Raw genomic sequence first — 23,291 nt, 5'->3', positions numbered from 1 at the left:
ATAAACACCCTCGAATAGCTAAAGCACTCCTAAGAAAAAGGAAAATGGGAGGCATTACTTTCCCCAACTTTAAACTGTACTACAAAGCAATAGTTATCAAAACAGCATGGTATTGGAATAAAGACAGACCCTCAGATCAATGGAATAGGCTTGAGTTCTCAGACAATGTTCCCCAGATATACAGTCACCTAATTAACAAAGGAGTAACAAATCCTAAGTTGAGCAGGGAAAACCTCTTCAACAAGTGGTGCTGGCAGAACTAGTTAGCCACTTGCAAAATAGCGAACATAGACCCCCAGTTAACATCATGCACGAAGGTAAAATCCAAATGGATTAAAGACCTTGATATCAGATCTGATACCATATGGTATATAGAACAACACGTAGGTAAAACACTCCATGACATTGAGACTAAAGGCATCTTCAAGGAGGAAAGTGCACTTTTCAAACAAGTGAAAGCAGAGATCAACAGATAAGACTATATTAAGCTGAGAAGCTTTGCACCTCAAAAGAAATAGTGCCCAGGATACAAGAACCACCCACCGTGTGGGAGAAACTATTCACCCAATACCCATAAGATAAGGGGCTAATATCTAAAATATACAGGGCACTGACAGAACTTTACAAGAAAAAAACATCTAATCCCATCAAAAAATGGGAGAAGAAATGAACAGACACTTTGATAAAAATAAAATACAAATGGCCAAAAGGCACATGAAAAATTGCTCCTCATTACTTATCATCAGGGAGATGCAAATCAAAACAAAAATGAGATACCATCTCACACCCCAGAGATTGGCACACATCACAAAGAATGAGAACAATCAGTGTGACAGGGATGTGGAGAGAAAGGAACTCTTATACACTGCTGGTGGGAATGCCATTTGTCCAACCTCTATGGAAAATGATATGGAGCTTCCTCCAAAATCTGGAAATTGAGCTCCCATTCGACCCAGCTATTCCACTCCTATAGAGATACCCTAAGAACACAAGAATACAATACAAAATCCCCTTCCTCACACCTATATTTATTGCAGCATTATTCACAATAGCCAGGCTCTGGAAACAACCAAGATGCCCTTCAACAGACGAATGGCTAAAGAAAATGTGGTACATATACACAATGGAATATTATGCAGCCGTCAGGAGAGATGAAGTCATGAAATTTTCCTATACATGGATGTACATGGAATCTATCATGCTGAGTAAAGTAAGTCAGAGGGAGAGAGAGAGATGCAGAATAGTCTCACTCATCTATGGGTTTTAAGAAAAATAAAAGACAATTTTGCAACAATCCTCAGAGACAATGAGAGGAGGGCTGGAACTTTCAGCTCACTTCATGAAGCTCACCACAAAAAGTGGTGAAGTGCAGTTATAGAAATAACTACACTGAGAAACACCATAACCATGTGAATGAATGAGAGAACTGGAAAGCCTGTCTAGAGTACAGGTAGGGGTGGGGTTGGATGGAGGGAGATTTGGGACATTGGTAGTAGGAATGTTCCACTGGTGAAGGGGGGGTGTTCTTTACGTGACTGAAACCTAATCACAATCATATTTGTAATCAAGATATTTAAATAAAGAAAAAATGTTATAAAAAAGCACAATACATCTAAGTTCCCTTGAATCCTGACCTCTGTTATTTCACCTTTGTTGTTGTCTTCCTCTACTCAATTTCTTTTTTCTAATTATAATATGGAGCCTAGAGTGTTCTAGAAAACCACAATTTTGCCATATAATTCCTTAATGCAATTACTATTTATACTACATATAAGTGATATCACCCTTTATTCATTTTTTTTCTGGCTTAAAATTTTTAGCATGTTGTTTTCCAGGTCTATCCACAATACACTAATTGTATGATTAAATTATTTCTTAGAGAAAATTGAAAGGCATTGCCTAACTTGAAGTTGTATTACAAAGCCATAGTGATCAATATAGCATAGTATTGGAACAAAGAATTTTGCACCATGGGGCTGGTGAGGTGGTGCTAGAGGCAAGCGCTAGTCAAGGAAGGACCGCGGTTTGATCCCCTGGCGTCCCATATGGTCCTCTCAAGCCAGGGGCAATTTCTGAGTGCTTAGCCAGAAGTAATCTGAGCATCAAAGGGGTGTGGCCCGAAAAAAAAAAGAATTTTGGACCAGTGGGTCAGAATAAAATATATAATGACAAACCCCAATTAATTATCAATTAAAATTTGATAAAGTAGATGAGAACATGATATGAAATAAAGACAGTCCCTTCAGCAAATGGTGTTTTGACAATTGAATAACCATATGTAAAAAATTAAATCTGGATCTCACATCTTACACAGTAGTCAGCTCAAAGTGTATCAAAGACCTTTAGATAAGACAAAGACCTTTGACAAGAATCTATAATAAAAGCTGAGTAAAGCATAGGCAGAATGCTCCAAGCCTTAGACCTCAATGGAATCTCAATGATATAATGCCATTGTGTAATGTATATAACTATGTGCATATACTAGCATGTATATGTATAATGCATGTGTGTTCATAATGTGTATATGTATAAACATATACATATATACATAAAGTATATATAATATATATTATTTATAATGATACAAAGTCAATGTAAAAGCTACAGAATCAAATCTGAAGAAATGGTATTACTTCATCCAACTAAAAAGGTTTTGTTTGACAAAAACAAAATAAAACAAATATGCAGGCTAAAATAAAAAGACAGCTGAATTATGACTTTTTATAATTAGTATTTTAACTAAAATAATTAGTATTTAACTAATAGTGTCTTATTATCAAACATAAGAAATTGATATCCAAAATAATTTCATTTAAGTTTTTATAAGATCAAGACTCACATATTTTTATAGCATTATTATATGGATAAGTCAATATTATTATTTTGGTAATGAATAAATTATTTATGATGCAATTTAGATAAAACTAAAAAGACAGTGGAAAACAAACTTTTAGCTCTCTGATTTTGAGTGTAGGAAGGAAAGTTGATGAACAGTTTCTCGATTTTTTTTTCAGTGTGATAAAAACATGTTAATGATATTTGTATAAATGAGAGAAAAACAAAATTAATGTCAAGTTTCAATTTCGTTGTGACTATACATTTTGAATTTTGTTTTTTACTATATATATATTTTTTTCTTAATTTAATATGCATATTTCTGAAATCATGACTTGATTTTAAACTATATTAATTCTAAATTCAGAATGAAGTTGAGCTTTACAAGTGGAATAAATGTTATCATTTTACCAAAAACAGATCTATTGAGGAAAACAAATCTGTGTTTTCAACATTCAAATGAATACTCAATGTAGTAAAAGCATCAGATTTTCACTACTTTGTTGTGATAGAGCATATATCAAATCATCCAGTCAAACATAGTTTAGTTTTATAGCTATTGTCATAGATTTAGCCCTTGGGGTATCTGGCTTATTTTTTTTTTCTCACTCCACTGTCACAGATGATACATTATTGCTGTAGTTTAAAATGGGTTTACAAGAGATCACACACACTTTGTAAATTGCCCTGTAACATAATTATTTATTTTCAACTAATTACATAACATTATTTTCTACCTATGTTTTTATCTGTAAAACTAAGGTACTTTACAGAACGACTACTACTAACATTTATTGCTTTATTCCTTACTGAGTAATTCCTGAACCAATTCCTAATGAGAAAAAAAGTCATTTTGAAAAAAGATTTTATGTATAGAACATTGTTATGACAGTAATAAAATAATTTTAAGAGGATCTGAACCTGAATTATTTTGATGCAAAGGTACAAAACACCCCATATGTTAATTATGATATATTAAAAATTATAAAATCAAATGTTAATATTATCTATCTTTAAAACTATACAAATTATTATCCATCCACAAATCTAATTTTAAGTTTGAAAATAATTTTCTAGATGGACCGATGACAGTCTTTAACAGACTTGCCTATATATTTGATGATATCTAGTCTCTGCCCTCAGCATTATAAAATTAACAAGAGGTATATCATGATAACATGCTAAAATTATAAGTTTGCAACCCAAATGTTTTTCTGAAACAAATTTAATGACTACTTTTAATAGTTCATGGAATGAGCAGTCTGGTAAATGGATAATATAACAAATTTATATTAATAGTCTTGGATCATATTAATATGTGTTCTATAACCTATTAATTTAAATTTACTTTTCTCCCCAAATCACACTTTTCTTATATAAAAAATGTTAGTGTCATTATTTCAGCAGTTTTTTGTTCTGGTGATAGAATCAGTACTTATTAAATTATTAAATTAGTACTTATTAAATCAGTACTTATAATTGTTTTGTTCGGGCCCGGAGAGATAGCACAGCGGCGTTTGCCTTGCAAGCAGCCGATCCAGGACCAAAGGTGGTTGGTTCGAATCCCAGTGTCCCATATGGTCCCTCGTGCCTGCCAGGAGCTATTTCTGAGCAGACAGCCAGGAGTAACCCCTGAGCACCGCCGGGTGTGGCCCAAAACACAAATAACAATAATAATAATAATAATAATAATAATAATAATAATAATAATAATAATAATAATTGTTTTGTTCACAAAAAATGTATCTTACAATTTTTAAAATGTATCATATAAGAAGTACTTCAAGAGACAACACTAGAATATTATGTTGAGTGTAAATACAATAAAAATAAATAAAAGTTGGGAATGTATTCACAATTCCATATAATGAGTTTACACAAGAGTTAAATTATTATATGAATATTTATAGCATATTGCTCTTCACTTAAAAATCTCAAATTTGAGAGTTTAACTGTTGCTCATTGACAGACTTAGAACATTTCCAAAGTAAAATCTAGTGTACAAATAAAATATACTCATAAAATAAATGGCCATAAGAGGGATATATCAGTGGGTAAAGAGTATTCTTTGCAAGTGACCAATTTAAGGTAGTTCCTGGCATTACATAAATTCTCTCAAGCACTTCTAGGAGTAAGCCCTGCACACATCTTGGTGTGACCCCCAAAATAAACTAAACAAAGAAAAATTAAATTGAAATTGTTTAAATCACTTTATTTTTCAGGGCAGCTTGGTAAATTAGACTTAAATATACCAAATTTATAGTGTATATTATTAAATAAGCTTCAAGGTAAAAATCAAAACCATTATACATATACATCTATAAACATATTTTTTTTTTGGTTTATGAGCCACACCCATAAACCTCCTGGCTCTATGCTCAGAATTCACTCCTGGCAGGCATGGGGGACCATATGGGATGTCGGGATTCGACAGGTAAATGCCCTGCCTCCATGCTATCTCCCCAGCCCCTATTAACATATTTATAATGTTGACATAAAAAAGTTTCTATGTATAAAATGTTTATCTTTTAATTATTTGTGAATTACTAAAAGAAGTTAATAAATAATAATTTTATAGCCCAAATGTTCCATATCAAAAATGAACTTTACTAGTTTAGAAACTTGGCTGGGGCTGGAGAGATAGTATAAAAAGATAGGGTGCTTGCCTGGCACACTGCTTTCAGCTTCAATAACTTGTGCAATGTATGGTCCCATTAGTTGGCAAGAATTTTTCTTGAGTATACAGCTACCTAGATTGCAGTGATACTAGTAAATCCTAAATATTGCCATGTGTGGCCAAAAACAAAAAAATGAAAAAACTTGACAATTCAATAACTTATAATTATACTGATCGCACTAATTATACTGATTGCATAAAAGTGTTTATATAAAATTAATCATTCAGTATTTAAAAATTACATTCTTCAGAAATTTTAACTTAGAAAGAATATATTCTTTATTTACTTACCAGTACAAATATTAAGAAGTATTCTATTTTTCATAACTCATTAAACAATGGAACTAAGGGCTTATAGGCATAGGTTTGTTCTCAATAATTAAAAATGAGAATCATCTCATTTAAATAATATTCTAATTTCTTTTCTCTATAAAAGTTCCTTACACTATAAAAGAGCCAGGAGGAGCGGTTCAAATTAGTAAACTTGGGGCCGGGCGGTGGCGCAAGAGGTAAGGTGCCTGCCTTACCTGCGTTAGTCTTGCACAGGACCGCAGTTCGATCCCCCAGCGTCCCATATGGTCCCCCAAGCCAGGAGCGACTTCTGAGCACATAGCCAGGAGTAACCCCTGAGCGTCACCGGGTGTGGCCCAAAAACCAAAAAAAAAAAAAATTAGTAAACTTGCCACAAATAGCTGGGGACTGCAGTTAGGGCAGAGAAGGGACCATTATGACAAAGATAGTTGGAAACGATCACTCTGAACAAGAATTGGCTACTGAAAGAGGATGAAGTAATAGGCATAATACCCCTCAGCATCAATATTGCACGCTACATTATCTAAATGAGGAAAACAGAGAAAGACCAGAGAGGCACAGAGAGAGAAGACAGAGACAGAGAGATACAGAGACAGAGAGACAGAGAGAAGCAGAGAAAGAAAATGTTCCAGAGGCAGGAAGGTAGGTAGGAAGGGTAAGGGAAACTGGGAACATTGGTGGTGGGAATGTGTACTGGTGAATAGTGTTGTATGTTGTATGGCTGAAAATCAATCGTCAACAACTTTGTAACTATGGAAACAAACTATATTATAAAAAATCTTGTAACCGTAGTGTTTAAATAAAGTAATTACAAAATTAAAATGTTACAGGGGAAATGAACAGATTAATTATGTCATTTAATTTTGTTTCATTCAATAAAAATGGAAAAATAAAGTAGCTGTGTCATAATGCTTAGTTCTGGCATAAGAAAGCCAGATAATATTAAGTATTTAGGGTCTGGAATGATAGCACAGTAGGTAGGCAGATATCTTGAAAGGGACCAACCCAGGTTTGATCCCCAGCATCCCTCATGCACACACCCCCACCAATTCTACCAGGAGCAATTTCTGAGTGCAGAGCCAGTAGTAACCCAGGTTCCAGGTTACATAATGAAAAAAAATTAGAGGAATTCATATGAATTATGCAAAGTATAAAAATATTCTTACATACAATTTTATGCTATGCACTTGTTTTAAAAGTTAATTGATTAAAGTTCATCTCATAATCAATTGTCCAGGGCTAGACAGTTAGTGCAGTGGTTAAAGCTCTGGCCTTCCACATGGTCAGTCTGGGCTTGATCCCCAACATCCTGTTAGGTCCCCTAACTACCCTGAAAGTAATTCCTGATCACAGAGCCAGGAGTTATTCTCTAGCATCACAGAATGTGCCACAAATATTAAAATAAAAGGGGATTTTTTTAGGGGGAGTTTGATTCCTGGTGTTGTTGTAGGGAGCTGTGTTAGGTCTTTGTGTGGGATCTGGGGTTCAGGGTTGGATGGATGGTCGCTGTCCGATCATATGGAGTTGGGTCCTCATGATACATGTTCAGGGTGGGAGGTGCCCCTGTATTATAAAAATGTAAGGGCTCTATCCCTAGTAGATAAGAGTTTGTTTCTATACATAAGATTTCCCCTTTTTTATTATGCCTATGCAAAAGGGAACAGTGCCATATTTCATTGTTGGTGAGTTGGGGGTAAGAATGAAAGGCTTTACATTCTCTGCCCTGTTTTTGACCTGGGCTTTTATTTCAAGTAAGAATTTTTCTTCTAGAATTTCATACTCCCCCTAGGAAATCCCTAATATGGCTCTGGCACCAACTTGTGACAGGTTGATACAACCTGACAATGAGGAATCAGCAAAAACTTGAACCAAGAAAGGTTGACCTAGTGCATCACTTAACAGTAAGAAGAAATCAGAAAACACACCATTCTTTGATCTGTGCAAAAACCAAGGTCACTAATTACAGAAGACAGACTATGACAACCACCACTGGGCAGAAGCTTTTCTGGGACCAATAAGTAAGAGCGTAGCCTATTTTGGCCTAGAATTTGTACAAAAAGCAAGATCTCCAATCCCAGAATTCTGACTTCGACAAACATGACTGAAAAATACTTCTGATGCCTTAAGGAAAGACTCTATCCTAGGCTTCAACTTAGGATCTGTGCAAAAACCAGGATCATGAAATACAGAAGTCTGACTACAAGAATTGTGCCAGAACAGATCTTCTAGAACAATAACTAAAAACTTGTCCTAGATGTTGTCGTATGACCCGTTGAAATATCAAGATTTCTAGCCACAGAGGACTGAGTTTGTCATCCACAACTGAGCAGAAAGTTTCCTGGCACCATAACAAGATCTAGGGGGTAGAGAATAAGCATGTATGGTGTTCATAGTTGCTCCCATGACAATATATTTCAAGGGTGGAGAAACCGTGTACCTCCTAGGGCAAGAGAATTCCCTCTAACTTCCCCAATACTTATTGTGCCTATGCAAAAAAAAAAAGAAAAGAAAAGAAAAAAGAAAACAAAAGAAAAAAAGAAAAAGAAAAGCACAAAGCCTTGCCACATCAGACCTCCCCCCCCTTTTTATTTTCTTTTGGTTGTGGTTGTGAGGATGATTTTGTTTGTTCGTTTGTTTGTTTGTTTGTTGTTTTGCTGCTGCTGCCTTTGATCATTGCCTGTTTATTTTTGATTTTGTTTTTGATTTCATTTTTGTTTTTGTTTTTTTTTCCTTTTCTTTTATTTTGCTTTCTTTTTCAGAACTGATATTTAGAGCCTCTAGAAAGATCCCCCCAGTGGGTTTTTTTTTTATATTTTTCTCTTCTTTCTTTCTTTCTTTCTTTTTTTGCCTACAGAACCACAGAACTTGAATAATCTTGTTCTCCCTCATAACTTGAGGGGAAAATGGATAGTACTTGGAACAACCAGTCATATGAACATTGAGTGGAAATAAAAAATGATCAGACTTAAGCACCAAACCCAAAGTCAACAACACCAGAATCAATCCCCAATCTACAGCAAGCTATACACAAATGAGACCTCTCACACCAGCAGGTTAAGGGGCAAAGTGGGGGAGGTATGGGGTGCATGCTGGGAACAAGGGTGGAGGGAGGACAACATTGGTGGTGAGATTGGCCCTAATTCTTTGCACTATGTACCTTAAATATTACTGTAACAGATTTGCAATTCACTTTGATCACAATAAATTTATTTAAAAAATAAATAAAAGCTATGAAATAAATTTAAAAAAATTAAAATAAAAATGAGCTTTATGGGCAGTATCTAAATTAAACTTAGAAGAATGGGATTTATTATTTTATACTTAGTAGTAAAAAAGGTTTTTATTTTTCAGTAAAAGGGAAGAATATAATTTCCTGTCAATTTTAGGCTATAATTTTAATTTTATAACTGATAAAAACAAATATATCTCATAAACTTAGTTATAAACAACAATTATACTATAATTAGTATTCAATAAATTGAGATTATTTCAGACCATTTCATAGAGGGTATATTCACAATTTAAATCGTTCCGATTTAAGTTGTATCTTAGAGTACTATATATAGAAATAAAGAATCTCATAAATAAGAGTGCTCTGATACAGGAGGAGAAATTGAATAGGTACTTGGTAATGGGTCTTCCATTATATTACATTACCATATTAACTGTGTTTTGACTTATTTTCCTTAGCTATTCATGTCTGTCTGATAAATTGATTTTATCCATTTTACATATTACTTAGCTACTACTAAAATGTACTTAAGTTCTGGTGAAGATAATATATTGACTCTCCAGTTATTGCTTGGCTAAATAATTGATGGCTAAATGATATGTTGCTATTTTAGCATATTGTATTCTAGCAAGGTGAATGAGTTCAATGCATTGGACCATTGAGCTATAAGGGTATATAAGTTTTACTTTTAAATATGATGTCAACAGAAAAAAAATCAATATCAAAAAATATATATTAAAAACAAGTAGCAATCAGATAATAGAAAACTGAGAGAATATAGATATCCAATCTGCATAGTATATTGTCCTAAAATGTTCTTCAGAATTATAAAAATAAAAATGAAAATACGTAAGCAATAAAAAACAGTAACAGAAATTCAAATTGCATAGGTAAGTATAAAGCTTAACTTTCATTTTACAAATTTTCACAAGGTAACTCATTAAAGTTAATAATATTTGAGATATTTTATATTATGCACTGCAATAAAGATCATGTGAAAAAATTAGCCATGCTAAATAAAGTAATAAAACTATAATCAGAGTTGATAATAACATCACTCATTTAAAATTTAAAACAAGTAGAGAGGCAATCATATAAATGTTTAAGTTACTTTCTGGGCACATAGTCAACTATGAGCTTAATTCCTAATAATGCATAAGATTCTCTGAGCACTACCAGGAACGATCCCTCAGCATAAAGCCCAGAGGCCCAGAGTATGTACTGTGTGTGCTCCAGTCCAGTACCCAAAATTGAAAATTAAAAAATAAAGAGGGATGGAAGAGATTGTACATATAGTCTTGCATATAACCAACCCAAATTTGACCTCTTGACAATAGGAGTGATTCCTGAGCACAGAGCCAAATGTAAGTCCTGACACCATAATGATATTCTCCACAAACAAATAAAATAAATAAAACATAAAAAGTAGAGTTAAATAAAATGATGGTTTAATAAATACATTATAGCAAATGAACACACCCAAATTGAAGAAAGCCTTTTATCAAGAACATTTGGAATTAAATCATAAAATTTGACATAAAATGATCTCAAATTCTTAAAGGAAGAAATATGACAGAAATGATCTTTCTAAAAATTTTAAACTAGCAATCTATGGTAATGATATATCTAATATTTACTCCAATATTTGAAAATTTGAAGCCTTAACTTCATAAATTCTTAGTTTTGCACATGGTTTGGTTAACTGAGGAGGTCCTCAAATAACCTTTATCTCTTTTATTATAATGTGGTTGGAATAAAAACACTTACCTAGCATTTGTCAGCCATAGTTTCAATAAATAAGGTTTCAGATTTTAAAATTACCTATAATATTTCTGGAAAGATCAACCCAACCATACACAATAGTACAAACTGGCTGCCTACCTGAATTCAGTTCCCAACACCAGTACAACCAGTAATAATTACTCTGGAAATATAAAGAGTAATTTCTAAGTACTACTGGGTATGGCCCTAAAACATACAAACAAACAAAAATGGCCTTACAGGAAGAAATGGAAGAGATGGACCTAAGAAACATACAGAAACCCATCATTCCCAAAATGCTGGATATACACATTCTTCTCTTGTGCACAGAAGACAGTCACCAAGATAGATTGCATAGTGGATTACTACCCAGATCACAGTATTTGGATTATAAATCACAGTGCTTTGAAAGTAGAAATCAATTACAAACAAAAATTTGGGTAAAAAAATAACTCAAACCACCATTGGGCCAAAGAGGAAATACAAGTATTCTTAGAAACAAACTACCAGAACATGTGGAACACAGAGAAAGTGTGATTTTGAATTCACAGCAAACCTTCATCAAAAAGCAGCAAAGTATTGATATACATAATCTAAAAGTGTAACTTAATCTGCTAGAAAAAATATCAAAAATAATCATGTGAAACAAGAAAACAGACAGAAAATAGAGTTTTTTGTTTGTTTTGTTTGTTTGGTTTGTTGTTTGGTCAGTTCGTTTTAGTTTGGTTTGTTGTAAGAATAAAGAAAATTGGACCTGAAACAGAAAAGTGGGCTGATTTATTGCCTTGGATATGGCTCACATGGGTTTTATATTCCTTAATGCCTCCTGAGCAGTCCAGCAGTGATTTATGAATGCAGAGCTAGGAATTAGCTCTGAACACACACACACACACACACACACACACACACACACACATACACACACACACACACACACCCCAAACATGATTGACTGAAAGACTCACAAAGAAAGGAACACTCTAATTTACCAAATAGTAAAATAAAGCAGATTTGTTCTTCAAGCCAGTGTTCTCTCTTGAATACACATCTTGCTTGCATGTATGTGTGTTTTTTGCATACTTACACACTGGAGGAGCCTCATAGTCTCTCCTAAACACATTTTTTTTCTCACATCTCATCTATCTTTAAGCAAGTTTTTTAGAAAAGCACTTTTAAAAATGAAAGGGAAACAAGTTATAATAGATATCACAGAAATTCAAAGAAACATCAGGAATGAAGATCTTTATGCCAAAGAATTGGAAAATTTACAGTAAGTTGGTATATATTTGGAATTACATAATCTTCTAAAGCTAAAAAAATGAAATAAACTCTATGAACAAACTTTCCAATCACTAGCAAGGAAATTGAAACAGGAACACAAATTATTCATCAAAACAAAGTAAGTTTTACTATTAAAGATGATCTAGGATGCAGAGTACAGAAGGTAGGGCATTTGTCTTGCACACATACAACCTGGATTTGGTCTCTGGCATTCAATATAGTACCTGAGTCTTCCAAGAATGATCCCCAAGTACAATATAAGATCTGAGTACTGCCAGTATGCAACCCCTAAAAATACCAAAAATATTAAAATAGGGAATAAAGAAAACCTAGTTAAATACTTTCAGTCTTTTTCAGAAATTTGAGAAATAATAATCTTCTAAATCAAGTTCTATGTAGTAAACATTATCCTGATATCTAAATCAGAAAGACACATCACTGAAAGAGAAGAAATAATATGCATGATCAAGATAAATGTAAACATCATTAACAAAATGTGAAAGCTAAATAAGTAAATATATCAACAAAAGTATAAAAAGTTCTGTGGGAAACTGTCCACCTTACAAAACTCCCCAAGTTGGAACAGTTCTCTGGGTAAAATATAAGCAGTTTTGTTCTTAGAGAAAATTGTGCAAGTGTGTTTACATATAATACAATGGCAAGAAGATTGGGCTCAAAAAGAATCAAATAACACCATCTATGATATTTTAGAAATACAGGGCAGCATAGTTAACAACTAAATAGAAAATGTAGTCATGATTTTATTCTTTAGGTTTTTGCCTTGTGATTTACTATGTGAAACAACCTAGTTCTTCTCTTAATGTACCAAATGAATTCCAGGTTCTTACTAACTGTTCTTAATGGATCACATTTTACAGGCTTGAGTTGGAGAGCAATATTGTAGTGGTCAGTCAATGAAGAGAATATGGTTATCCTAAAGCTTCAAAAGTCCTGTGATTTTCTTTAATTTGTTTATTTTGGTTTTTGGAACAACCCCTAAGATTGCCCAGTGTTTACTCCTGGCTCTGCACTCCTGGATGGCTCAGGAGACTGAGAGGTTTTAAGAATGAAACCTTAATGAGCTTTGTGCAAGGAAAACACCCTATTAACTGACAAACTACCAGTTGTACTATACCAGTAACCCCAGTTCTTCTTTATCTCTTTGTCTGTTTGTCTCATTCTCTGCAACACCCCCCTGCTGTATATAAGTCAAAGATGCTTAGGAATGGCTTTATTGTGGTATGTTGCCATAATCTAAATATCATTTGCACCGCAGTGAAAAGATTTTTAGTAGACAAGTCAATTAACATAGTATACCAAGTCAACTCATGAAGATATAAAAACTGTAATCATATCGATAAATTCAGATAAAAGCATTTGGAAATATTAATAACCATTAATAACCATAATTTCAAAAATCATAAACTCTCAGTAAATGATGATACAAGAAAATTTTCTCAAAATAAAGTCATTCATCACAAATTACAGCTAACATCTTACTCAGTGGGGATAAACTGGTATCTTTCTAAAGTCAGGCACAAGATAACTTGGACATTCATCGCCATTATGTAATTTAGTGTTAGATGTATTTGTTGAAGCAATTAGGAAAAAAGATATATTTATGGAGTTTAGACAGTAAATGAAAATGTTGAACCATCAATATTTTCAGATAACTTGCTAATATATTAAATAATCAGCAAACAATCTGCAAACTCTTAGAAATATTAAATTAGTGCCATGAAGTGGTATTCTATTAACTCAACACAGAAATCCAAGTCATTTTATATCCAACCAATGAAATAGATGAGAGAAAATTATTTTGAAATACCACTTAACTATTGTGTCTCAAAAAATAAAAACAAAGGGGAAATAAAGAACTTGGTAAACAGCTTAGCAAAAATGGCAAAGGACCCACACATAAAAAACAATAAATCACTTATTAAGAAATAAAAGGTGATGCAAGGAAATAGAAAATAAAACCTCAGAAATGAATTGGAAGAATTAATATGACAATTCTACTCAAAGTACTGGACAAATCCAATGCAGTCCTTTTAAAAAGACCCAAGACATATTTTAGAGGCTTAGAACAAATGCTGTTGACATGCATATGTAGTAATAAAACCCTGTGAGTAGTTAAATCAAACCTAGCAAAATTTATATGGGGTTTAATTTTTCATACTATAATTAACACTATAAAAATACAGTAGCAGAATACAGTGTTTCTGGACTAAATAAAATAGGGGGTGGAGGGAGAGCAAATTTGGTGATGGGAATTCCGATGATTCAATGTTAGTATGTACCTAAAATACTACTGTGAAAGATATGTAAGGCAATATGGTCAAAATAAAAATTATAAAAAAAATAGAATCTGAAGCCCAGGTACAGGTTCTTGTGTATGAACATCTCAACTTCAACAAAGTAGCTAAGAACATAGACTAGAGTAGAGAAAAAAGAGCTTGAGAAATGTTGCTGGGCAAATGTAGATACAAAAAAAAAAAAAACAAAGAAATTAATCCCCAGGCTTACAGTGTATACAAAGTTAAATTTTAAATTAATTAATATTTGTAAATTGTTTTGAGGAAAACTTAGGTAGAACCCTTTGAACATTGAACCTATAAACATCTTCAATGATTTAATACCTTTGGTTAAGCAGAAGGAAATAACGTATTAACAAATGATACTGCATCAAATTAAGAAGCTTCTGGACTTCAAAATAATTATGAGTAGAAATATAAAGACATACTACAATTGGAAGAAAATATCTGCCCTCCACTCATCTGAAAAATGTTCAATATGCAGGCCATATAATGTACTTGTAAAACTTAATAAATAGAAATTTAGCATATTAAAACATGGTAAAAGAGGTTTATAGACACTTTCTCAAAGAAAATATAGGTTGCCAAACATTAAATATTGGTATGTTTCACTTATTATTAGTGAAAATAAATATCGTCCCACCAATAAGACTAGATCACATTGAAAAGAACAAAATTCACCAATGTTGGTGTCTGTGTGAAAAAAAACACTTGTAAACAACTGGCTGGGATGTTGACTTGCTCAACATTTTTTAAACAAAAAGAAATAAGACACTCCTCCAAAAACTAAGATTTGAGCTTCCATATGACTCAGAAATTCCACTTCCTGGCATATAAACATGAGTACAAAAACTCTATTCAGAAAAAAATTTGTGCTCTGATATTCACTACAGCACTATTAAAAATAGTCAAAACTGATGGAAACAACTCAAGTATACAAGAATACTTGCCTGATTAAAGAAACTGTATAATATATATAATATATATATTTGTGGCCACACCTGGTGATGCTCAGGGGTTATTCCTGCTTTTGTGCTCAGGAATTACTTCTGTATACTGAAGGAACATATGTAGTTCTTGTTTCAATGTGGAACAGTTGTCTGTTAGGAAAGTACATTTACCTACCTAATTATTTGTCCCTAAGTAATTAAATGTGTTTAAATAGGTAAATGGATACATAAACTTTGGTTTATTCTAATGAGATTGGAGAATATCAGTAAATAACAAATGAGATATATGGCACAACAGAATTGTAAATACGTTGTGATAAATGAGAAGCCAAAATATTGTGTGTTAAACAGTCAGATTAAGGAGACTCATGGAACATTAAAAAAATCAAGGAGGCAAATGAAAAATAGTTCTGAAGCAAATTCAATTTTGGAAATAAAAGACATGCTGGATAAAATTTGCGGTTCACAGCACTAAGGAGAGTAATCAGAGGTCTTAATTGTTAACCTGGCTGCAACAAAGTTGTAATTTGATCTCTTATCTTTGAGTCTTTTTTTGTTTGGTTTTGGTTTTGGGGCCACACTCGGCAGCACCCAGGGGTTACTTCTGGCTCTCTGCTCAGAAATCACTCCTGGCAGGCACGGGGGACCATATGAAATGCCGGATCCAAATCACCTTTGGTCCTGGGTCGGCCACTTGTAAGGCAAATGCTCTACCGCTGTGCTATATCTCTGTGCTTTATGATATACTTGACACAACTGGTATCCCAAGTTATTAATGTTGATTTGGGATACATAGCAGAAGATTGAAATTTTTAGATTTATTTTATACAGATATGAATAAGTATAAACATTTTCAGTGAACTATCTCATGTACATACTTTGTAGAAAGATATAAACATTAAGTTGGATTACAATGAATTTTAGAGGGAGGCTAGAAAACCATAAAGCAATAGTACAACTATTAGCAATTCGAATTTTTAAGCACTCTAAAAATTTAGATGTTACATCTCCATTATTAATTGTTCTCACTGATATAATTTATTTTGTATAATGTACATAATGTGCATATTTATGCTAAATATGCTAAAATTTGTTTGAAGAGTATTTTATAATAAATTTGAATGTATATATCTCATAATTTTAACATATAAAGGAAACTCTAACATCATATATTTGACTAATCAAGTGGAAACAAATGAACTACAACAAGGACCCCTATAACTCCTATCTATCTGAGGTTCACAGACAGTTATAAACCCATTAACCAAAAATAACTAAAAAGAATAATTTTATTTTGATAGTCTGACAAACAACTTCATCTTGGTTTTGATTTTTCTGAGTATGTGTTATTTGTTTTTATGTGTTAAGTACCTCTACGCTGCTCCCTAAAGGATGAGGAAAAATATACACGTTGTTAAAACATTAATCATTAAAACATTTTAATTAAAGAGAAAAACAGTTGAGTTCTCAAGATATACATCATTTTCATAAAAATTGTCTAATGATATTACAATATATTGTACAATCTTCATATAAAATTCATATATTTTCAATAACATTATTTAATGATTTACGTTAAGTACACTGATGTAATGAGCTTAAATTCATTATGTGCTTTGAAAAAATCTTCAGTGCAAAGCTAATACATTGTTATTTATGTATTTTTATATGAGAACAAGCGAAATCAACAAAACAAAAATAAATTGAAAAAACAAGCACTTACCCATATTTTGCAAAATTTGCCCAGGATTTCATTATGAACCTACTCAAAATGTCTTCAGTTCTTGTATAATTAGATCGTTCCTCCAGAGGTAAACCAAACACAAATTCAATTTCATAACCGTGCATCACTCCCATCCATTCTGGCCAAGGACTTTTGGAGGATCGATGATCAAAGTAGTAGAAAAAAGCATCACTTCCTAATTCTGAGAACTTTTTGGTGAATTCCAAAGCAGGGCAAATGAAATTATAATCCCCCAAAATATCATCCAGGGCATCACGGTATTTTTCAGGTCTGTCATCATCTAGCCAGTCTACATAGTGAAAAAGAATGGAGTCCTTTCCCAATTCCCCCAATCTTGGAAAGAGCATTTTTAAACCTTCTTGAAATTCTTTTCTAGTTATGATACTGTCATTATCTTTGCTGATACCAGGTGCACCATATACTAAAAATGCTGACCCTTCATCTTTATTGACACCAACCAAGACCTGAGTTTTTTTCAATTGCCCTAAATGGAGGAGTGTATTTGGCATGTCAGACAGAAAGTCACCATCAAGAGTTGGTCCAAAATTAATTGATAACAGAGTATCATTAGGGACAATAAATATTTCATTTGAAAGAATTTCTTGGGGGTCTTTATTTCTAAGGCATGCAATTATTGCAGTCTCATTTTCTCTGAAGCAACCAACAGATTTAGCTAGGGTGAATGTTCTGTTCCTAGCTTCATATAAAGACATTACTGCCCAAGGAGCATTAGAAGACCCACTTTGCAGGATGGCTCTGGTGAACAATGGTTGACTGCTAGGAGAAAACAAATGAAGGCTAACTGAACCTGCTCCTGCACTTTCTCCAAAGAGTGTGACACTTTTAGGATTTCCACCAAAAGCTGCTATATTATTTTGGACCCACAGAAGTGCTAATTGTTGATCAAATAAGCCCATGTTTCCTGGAGCTTCCTTGTTCCCTGGTAAAGCCAAGAATCCTAGAGCACCCAATCTGTAATTCATTGAAACGACAATAACTCTTTCAACATGAGCCAGGAACTTGCCGTCATAAACATGTAATGATGCAGTTCCACTTTGAAAAGCACCACCATAAATCCATATCATCACAGAAGCATTGTTTGGTTTAGGTGATGGAACCCACACATTCAGATACAAACAGTCTTCACTGAGTTCTGTGTTTGGATTCCACATCTCTGATCCAGAGAAACCTGGGAAACTTTGATCTATGTTCTGATAGCAGGAATTTGCATATTTTGTGGCATTCCAAATATCAGACCACTTGGACAAATATTGTGGTTTTTTGAATCGAAGACTACCAATAGGTGGTTGTGCATAGGGAATTCCAAGAAACGCTGAGACTATGCCGCCAAGAACTGGCAAATTAATCCCTCGAATTTTACCATTGTTTGTTGTGATGATAACATCTTCTTCACTGTGTGTCGTCCCAATAAATAACCAGAGCAAAAGAAACCTCACGAAAAATTGGATACATCCTACTGTAACCTTGTCCTGCATATTGATTTCTGAAAGAGATGTAAGAATTTTAACAATATCATAAATGTATAAATACTGTTTTTTAAAATATAAAACTAAAACATAATAAATAGAAAAAAATTGAATAGAAATGTAAAAATGCATTTGCTTTAAAATGTGAAATGCAAAATTTCTGTAATAAAAGTTTAGAATTGGGATATCTTATGAAGTGAAAATGCATAGGGTATACTGATGTTACACCTAATCTTGCTCAAGGACACTGGTTCGATGCTAAAGGATCAAATTGGTAGGACTCAGGGAAATTATACAAGGTGCAGTGGATCCCATCATGATTAGCCACATTCAAGACAAGTGTCTTACCCACCATACGATATCTCTGTCCCCAGAAAACTATATTTTGACATAATTTTATGTTAGATTTAGTCATTAGTAGAAACATAATGCAGATTTTTTTAGACATAAAAAGAAATACAATCGTAAAACCTAATTTCTAATAGTTTGAAAACTAATGTCATTTTTAAATTTTGAGTGTAAAAGAGGCATCTCTTAATCTACTATTAAGAATTTACTTAAAATTTCTAAGTCCTTTAATGTGTGTATGAACATATGGATAAAAATTAACGTTTATACAACTCTTTGTTTTCTAATTTCAAAACCTAATTTGAAAAGTAAAATAAATTAATATTTAAATATATTTGACTCTAAGCTGAATTTATACAGATAATTGTATCATCTTTCACTATACTCATCCTTTCCTTTTTTCTAGCTCCATCAACATTCTCTGAGTTGTAATATATTAATTTTACTTATTTACATAAGTGATTTTGATGTTTTTCTAAGTCAAGTATCAAAACCTAATATAATTTTTCTTTTTTTTTAAGTTATACCTGACAATGCTCAGTGATTACTATTGGTTGCACACTTAGTATTTACTCTTGGAAGGCTCAGAGGTCCATAAAGTATGTGTATGCCCCAACCGCAGTCAGCCACATTCAAGGCAAGTGCCCTATCCACTCTACTATTGGTCCAGCCTTAATATTTATTTTTACCTCAAAAATTGTAAACATTAATCAAACTATTAATTTTCTTAGAAGCAAAATATGTTGTTTCTGTTCCTCCTGTAGTTAATAAATGCAATAAATTCCATTGCACAGACTTAAGATAGCTGCCAGAAGAATGAAAATGTGTTACAGTTTTCATAAAATGCCATGAAATGCATACCTTTATTTGTAATTGTCATAAATATATTCTAATATGCAATAGTAGGATTCATATGGATAATAATCTTCATGTTTTCACATGACATTTACGAAATGTCACCTTATAAATAATGTAACTTGTACCTTCAAAACTAACTTATATAAATGGATTTGTTGCTAAAAACATGTTATAATTTCCAACTCAACTTTATGCTACTGTTCAAATGTTATGTATTACATTACTGAGTATAGATATCGATAAAATATAATTTCACATAAACATTATTAGTTTTAGTTAATAATTTTATATTTGGCTGAATATATTTAAACAATTATTTTTTTCTTTTACATAACCTGGCATTCTCTAGATTAATAAATTGCATGATAATTTAACAGCCACATTTTTATTTAATCATTTATTCAGGAGAGCATTAAAATAAGAGTTGAAATGTTATTATAAAAGATATCTAAATATTTGTAGATTATTAAATATTTGATAAAACTGAATTGTTTAATCCTATAAGTTGGTTTCTATTACATTAATAAATTCATTCTGAGGTTTTATACTCTCTTAAACAAAAAATAAATTGGGAAAAACTTTCCTAACAATTTAAACTGAGTATCTGAACCTAAATTGATTAAATTGTTGTATTTTTAATCTTTGAAATAAACGGAGAATTAGGGCTGGGGGCAAAGAAAGAAGTGAGAAGGAAGTGTTAAGAAAAATTATTTGAAAGACAACAGGTCCCACAGGATTTCACTTTTATCAAATGCTCCAGAGTATCAACATCTTCTGGCATATTTGAAATTAAATTTTTATATTTAACCTTTGCCCACCAAATACCATAATTTTTAAATTTTATTTTAAAAGGCAAAATAAATAGTTTTGCACTTTATTCCATTTGAAAATAGTGTCAAAATTTCCAGCCAATTTTAATTTAAAATTTATTGCACTAAAATAAAAATAGAATAAAATGATTAACAAGAGTTCTTCAATGTCACATTAATTGCCATGGCTGAATTTCAACTAAGTGTTCAATATAATGGACCAACTAAAGTTTTAAGGTATTGTCAAGCAAATATTTAAAACTGTTCTCAAGTATAGATATGTCTTTTGCCCTTACATAGTTATAAAAATGCATATTTTGTTATACAAACTTCTTATAATAGTAGAAAAAGAATCATCTGGATAATAACACCTAAAATAACCACTTCTTTTTTTTTTTTAAATGCATAATTTTTTTTTATTTAAACACCTTGATTACATACATGATTGTGTTTGGGTTTCAGTCATAAAAGGAACACCACCCATCACCAGTGCAACATTCCCATCACCCAAGTCCCAAATCTCCCTCCTCCCCACCCAACCCCCGCCTGTACCCTAAACAGGCTCTACATTTCCCTCATACATTCTCAATATTAGGACAGTTCAAAATGTAGTTATTTCTCTAACTAAACTCATCACTCTTTGTGGTGAGCTTCCTGAGGTGAGCTGGAACTTCCAGCTCTTTTATCTTTTGTGTCTGAAAATTATTATTACAAGGGTGTCTTTCATTTTAAAATAACCACTTCTAAATCGTTAGGAATCTACATAATTGCTTGTTCTTTTGCTAAGTTAAGAAATACTACCTTTTAGTAATTTTTCAGATTATAATAATAGTTATAATATATGTAAAAGCACATCATAGTAATATGTAAAGAGTAGATACTATATTTTATATATAAGAAGATTATCTTAATCTTCTATGCCAGGAGAAAATATTTAATTAAAAAGAAAAACAAAAATCTAGTATTAGAGATATTTTTCTTTGAAAGTTAAATATGTTCTTAAACTTTTATTAAATGATACATTTTTTATATTTGTATTCTCTTGATTAAAAATAGGCAAAATTACACATAAATGAATTAAAACAGAGATACTATACAATTTAAGTATAATGTTAACAAAATAGAGAAGATTAATTTTAAAAATCATAGTTCTTTAAATAAAATTTTAAAAAATTAAATATGGTAAACAGCTTGCTACATATTATTTACTTATCTTTAAAAATTGAAATGTGTAGTTTTAGTTTGTTTTTAATTTAAGAAGCGGTTTAAATATATGGGTAAATCTAGTTAAAGAGAACTGTTGAGATCTAATTAGTAATTCTATTTGGTATTCAAAAGGTCAGGCTTCTTCAAAAAATTTAAACTCATTTGCCTTTAATATATGGAGCCACTCTAAGAATCAAGCTTATTCTTAAGCTATTTATACTTGTGAAATAAAATTGCATTTACTATAGTTATGATAGTTTATTTTATGGAAAAATATTCAATACAATGATAATCATTCCCAATTAAGCTTACTATTATGCAAATAGTCATGAAAGTTATTAAGGCACACTTTTAAAAGGAAAGAAATATGCCATAAGCTAAGATATATTTTTTATATTTTAGTTTATTTTAATTGCTCATTTATTTTATACTAGATGCTAAAGTCGATTATATAAAAATTGATACTAAAGTAAAAAAGGTTACAAGAGTGTAAGATAAAAGAACATCTATATTTGATTCCATTTCTCTAATAGTAAAATTAATAGCAGATATAAAAGATTTATTTTTAGTCTATATAGGCACATATAAAGAATAATAAACTGTGCAAATGGTATAAAAGTTTGTAAATCAAAATAGAAAAACAGATTTCCTTTTAAGTAAAAGAAATAGTTCGACATTTCCTAAAAATGAGGTGAAAATAAGGGGACTAACCATCTTATAACACAATCCAAACAACAAGGATAAATTAATGAATGGTCAAACATTAGTTATCTTAGGGAATAGCTAATCAGTGCGTTGAAGGAAAAATACAAAAATAAAACCCTGCATATTGCGTTTTCCCTTAGAGAATACCCTAGGAACATGAACTACAGTAATTCAACAAGTGTCGTGGTCCTTTATACTAAGTTCAATAAATTGCCTACTTATTCGACAGTTAAATGGTACTCAATCCGCGTTTTCCTAAACAGGATTCCGTGCCTGTGCCTGCTCTCTGGCTTCCTCTGTTCCATTTGCAGTTACTGTCTGTCCCCCACTGAGCATCAAAGGGGCACAGCAAACACTTGGAAGAGAGCCCATTCCTCCTCCAGTAAGAGCTTCCCAGTAACTTGCATCTTTACATCAAGATGAAAATTCAGAGCAACTTACCAGACTCTCTGCGACAAAGATGATAAAGTTTGTAAGGGAAATGCAGTATGCAGCTGCTGCTCTTGCCTGTAAATTGGATTGCACTGACATTACAATCAACTGTTACTGACAAAGCTCGCGAGAGTTGGCAGTAGCAACTTGATTCAGAGGCAGCCTATCTTTATTTTCTGACATCTATTCAGAAGCTAATAGTATGAATGCAATAGTGAATAATTTACAAAAGTATTGCTGGGTTCATGGCTTACAAATGCAAGGCTATACTGAGAGTAAAGGAAATAGAGACAACAGAAGCTTATTTGAAAGAACATGCACACGACAAAAAAAATGAAG

The 23,291-nt window shown here is 32.3% G+C and overlaps 1 protein-coding gene across 1 annotated transcript in view; it reads right to left on the bottom strand.

Moving 5' to 3' along the window:
- Positions 1 to 23,090, bottom strand: part of BCHE (butyrylcholinesterase) — a 74,534-nt gene extending 51,444 nt beyond the window's left edge. Inside the window, exons 1-2 of the mRNA XM_049774455.1 lie at positions 22,962 to 23,090; positions 17,087 to 18,611 (exon numbers count right to left, since the gene is read on the bottom strand). Coding sequence (XP_049630412.1) covers positions 17,087 to 18,603 — 1,517 coding nt within the window. The 5' untranslated portion in view covers positions 18,604 to 18,611; positions 22,962 to 23,090. The remainder of the gene's footprint in view (positions 1 to 17,086; positions 18,612 to 22,961) is intronic.
- Positions 23,091 to 23,291: the final 201 nt, after the last annotated feature.

This window comes from Suncus etruscus, chromosome 6, assembly GCF_024139225.1.
Source record: "Suncus etruscus isolate mSunEtr1 chromosome 6, mSunEtr1.pri.cur, whole genome shotgun sequence".
In the NCBI taxonomy this organism is placed as follows: Eukaryota; Metazoa; Chordata; class Mammalia; order Eulipotyphla; family Soricidae; genus Suncus; species Suncus etruscus.
The sequence above is the reverse complement of the archived record's forward strand: the minus strand, read 5'-3'. Positions and strand labels throughout refer to the sequence as shown.